Genomic DNA, 3994 nt, shown 5'->3' with positions numbered 1-3994 from the left:
CAGATAGAAATATGGATCTATACAAAGGAATGAAAAAGCCCAGAAATGGTAAATATATGGGTAAATATACAAGCCTTTTTTCTTATTTTTTAAATCTCTTTAAAAGATAACTGACTAAAGCAAAAATAATAACAGTAAATTATGGACTTTATAACATATATAGAAATAAAATGTATGACAATAGCACACAGACCAAGGGGAAGAGAGGAATGTAATGAAAGTATCCTATTGTTAAGGTTTTTTTTTTTTGAGAAAGAATCTCACTCTGTTGCCCAGGCTGGAGTGCAGTGGTGTCATCACAGCTCACTGCAGCCTCCAACTCCTGGTCTCAAGCAATCCTCCTGCCTTAGCCTCCCAAAGTGTTAGAATGACAGGTGTGAGCCACTGTGCCTGGCCAGGTTCTTACAATACATGTGAAGAGGTATAATATTACTTGAAAGTAGATTATGATAAGTTAAAGATGCATATCATACATCCTAAAGCAACCACTAAAAAAAATAAAAACAGACTTATATCTAATAAGCCGCCATGAGAAACAAAATAGAATCATAAAAACTGTACTCAATTCAAAAGAAGAGAAAAAAGAAGTAAAAAAAAAAAATGTGACAAACAGAAAATAGCAAGATAGTAGATTAAACATAATCAATAATCATATCAAATGAAAATGGCCTGAACACCCAATGAAATGGCAGAGATTGTCAGAGTGTATAAAAAGCAAGACTCAACTAAACACTGCCTACAAGAATCCCACTTTAAATATAAAGACACAAATTGGCTAAAACTAAAAGGACAGAAAAGATCTGTCATGCTAACATTAATCAAAAGAAAGCTGAAGTAGCTATATTAGTACCAGACTAGTAGATTTTAGAACAAAGAATATAATCAAGGATAAAGAGAATCACTTAACAATGATAAAGGGGGCAATTCATCAAGGGTGTATAACAATTTTAAACACTTATGCACCCAATAAGTCTCCACCTGCCAAAACATGCACACAGAAAGATGTCTTTCATGGCTAAAATGTAGTACCAGCATTCCTGAATCAAAATTGAACATTGCCAAAATGGGGCTTAAGATCTCCCTTATGTAATAAATGGCATGCAATTTTACTAATAAAAACATACTATCCCCCCAAAAGGGTCAAAGTTAGTAGTATGTTAAACAGCTAATCAAAATATTTATGACTTCAGTGCCAAAGCTGATCAAATGAGCTAAAGATGACTCACCTTTCATATTGCCTATCTCGTGGTAATGAAGCACCCCAATGTCGAAAGTCCATGATTAACATAAGCAAAAGGAGACAGGATATGAAGAAGAGTCCCAGGAATGCCACTCGCTGACGGGGAAATGGGCTCACTGTGGGCACAGTGAAGTACCAGGAGGCTGGGCAGAGGTAGGAAAAACTGATCCTGAAATGAGACAAATATTAGTAAGTCTGCAAAGTCTCTACAATTGAGTGCTTAAAAATGGTTTTTTAAATTGGATAAAAGACCTCCTAATAAAGCCAAAAAGTCATGCCAACAGAAGTCTATATGTTCTTTTAGTCTCAATTTTTATTTATTTATTTATTTTTCCAGAGACAGAATCTCATTGTTGCCCAGGCTGCAGTGCAGTGGCATGATCATAGCTCACTGTAGCCTCAAACTCCTGGTCTCAAGCGATCCTCCCGCTCAGCCTCCCAAAGTGATGGGATTACAGGTATGAGTCACTGCTCCTGGCCTTAAGTCTTAAATTTTAGAAAAATACTCATATGGTTCATGGTGCTTCTACTACATATTCTACTTCTGCTCTTTTTCCAAACTCCACACTTTTATGTGCAAGTCAAAGACAATCTCATGTTAACAAAAAGATCCTGTCTCCCTGGGCAACCTAATAACATTGGAGAATCAAAGTACTACAAGTCCCATCAAGAATGCTGTCAAGAAACTGGTCAGAAAATTTATTCAGCTGATTTTTTAAAATGTTTTAAAAGATTATATATGCATGTAGTAAAAATAAACAGTTTAAAAGGATATACTGTATAGTGAAAAGTGAATCTTTTGCCCTGACCCACTATCCTTCTCAGAGGCAACCACTGCCACCCAGTTTCTATGTATTTTTACAGGGATATTTTATGGATTCACAAGCATAAATATACAGCAGTATATATATATATAGTAATATATCTGGGTGTGCATTTCCATTTCCCTGGTTTTACACAAACAGTGGTACTCCATACCTACTGTTCTGTATTTATCCCCCACTTATTCTATTTGACAATTGTCCCATACTGGTACATGTAGATCTACATTAATCTTTTTTAAAAGCTTCACAGTATTAGAATGTATGCATAAGTGTACTTAACTGTGTAGCTCACTTTATATATTGATTCAAAAGGACCTTATTCTGCCTGCTTTTAAAGTTCATTGCAAAAAAAAAAAAAAAGAATAATCTTTGTTTAATCCCCTCAAGGGACATCTAGCCTCACTCAGATGGAAATTCCAAAGAACGTTACAATCTAGCACTTTTCAGAGCTGAGAAAGCAGACTCACTTCACCTCCCGGGGGTTATGACTGGAAACTATTATCTATCTGCCTTCAAAAGAAAACAGCTTTGATGGCCTTGCATCCACTTGACCAGGATGCAAAGTTCAGGTGCAGAGCCAGAGCAAATCTCACTTGTAACAGCCTCCCAGGGCCCCCCAACCTGCCAGCCACCCACCACAGAGCCCCAGCCGGGGAGAAATCGTGCAGCCTTACCTAGCCATGGGTTCTCTTCAGCGGTCTCAACGCCTGTCACCTCCTTTTCCTTTTGCCCTGAGAAGGTGGCCTCCTTGTCCCAGGCATCTCCTAAGTCTGTAGCCTGTAAAGAGTTGGCTGGGTTTCAGGCTGCCCTCTGGCAGTGCCCACGAGGCCAGACCTCCACGAGAATTCCACAGCTCCCACTCACTCCCACTCCGGATGCGTCCGCTCTTGTTCATCAGGCCCAGCGACCCTAGCCGGGCATGGGGAGCGGGGCGTTTTCGTGGGCCAGCTCCGTCCTCTAGAATCTGGCAGTCCCCAGGTGGCAGAAGTGGGGATTCCTGCTTCCTCTCCCTGTCCCTCCCGGTTCTGCAGCCCCCTTCCGCTCACACTCACGGGATCTAGCGGCCCGCCGGCTCCCTCGGCACCGCTCCGCTCGGTCCCGAGCAGCTCCCCCCAGCCTCTAGCCTAGCCGGAAGGAGGGCCCACACCGGCAGCGGCGCCACGTCCCCAAGGAAACCGCAGGGAACCAATGACTGACAGGAGACCCGCCGAGAGGGGCCCGCCCTCCACGGGCCGGAGCCTTGGGCGAACCAGCTCAGTCAGCAGCACGTCCGTCCGCCAGGGTGGCCAATCCCCAAGAGCGCTCGGCCCCTAATGCCCGCCCCAGGATTTCGAGCTGCATCCAATCGAAAAGGCGCCATGCCGAGGCCCCGCCTACAGAGGCCGGCGGGGAGCGCACAGGTGAGGGTTGCCGAGACGCGCTGCGCTCGCTGCGCTCGCCGGGGCGCGAGCTGCGTACTGGCGGCCTCCCCGCTGCTGCTCCTGGTACAGAGCAGCTCCGGTGGATATGTCTCGAGGTGTTCGCAACAGAAGTGTATCCCTTGCCCGCAACCTATTGGAGGTTTCGTGCGCCCCAGCTCTCCGCCAGAATGGCAGTTCTCCTACCTCAAACCTTCCCTTGCACCTCCCTGGTGCTGTTGTCCTGATGCCCTGGCCTTGTTGTCTTGTCCTATGAGAAAAACATAAATTGGAAACAATGAGTGTACACCACAGAGCCTATGTCCATTCATTCAACATTCATCGAATGTTTATTGTGTGCCCAACATGAGCTTCTGTGTCGCTGCCGTGCTGGAACTTACAGTGATACGAAGGCAACGGCTCCTTAGTAGTAGTGGTGGTGGTATTTTAATTCTTCCTTGCTTACACCAGCCATATTTCTCATTTCCGGGAGGGAGCCGCTTGGACAGAGTAAAGTCCAAGCTCTTTCCAAC

At 44.3% G+C, this 3994-nt stretch overlaps 1 protein-coding gene across 1 annotated transcript in view; it reads right to left on the bottom strand.

The window, feature by feature from the left end:
* Positions 1 to 3258, bottom strand: part of ENTPD7 (ectonucleoside triphosphate diphosphohydrolase 7) — a 42337-nt gene extending 39079 nt beyond the window's left edge. The window contains exons 1-3 of the mRNA XM_012661737.1: positions 3117 to 3258; positions 2739 to 2841; positions 1227 to 1409 (exon numbers count right to left, since the gene is read on the bottom strand). Of these exons, the coding sequence (XP_012517191.1) occupies positions 1227 to 1409; positions 2739 to 2746 (191 nt within the window). The 5' untranslated portion in view covers positions 2747 to 2841; positions 3117 to 3258. The remainder of the gene's footprint in view (positions 1 to 1226; positions 1410 to 2738; positions 2842 to 3116) is intronic.
* Positions 3259 to 3994: the final 736 nt, after the last annotated feature.

The sequence above is a fragment of the Propithecus coquereli genome, unplaced genomic scaffold, assembly GCF_000956105.1.
Source record: "Propithecus coquereli isolate 6110/MARCELLA unplaced genomic scaffold, Pcoq_1.0 Scaffold73, whole genome shotgun sequence".
Taxonomy (NCBI): domain Eukaryota; kingdom Metazoa; phylum Chordata; class Mammalia; order Primates; family Indriidae; genus Propithecus; species Propithecus coquereli.
Note: the sequence above shows the minus strand (reverse complement) of the source record. Positions and strands in the feature narration are given on the sequence as shown.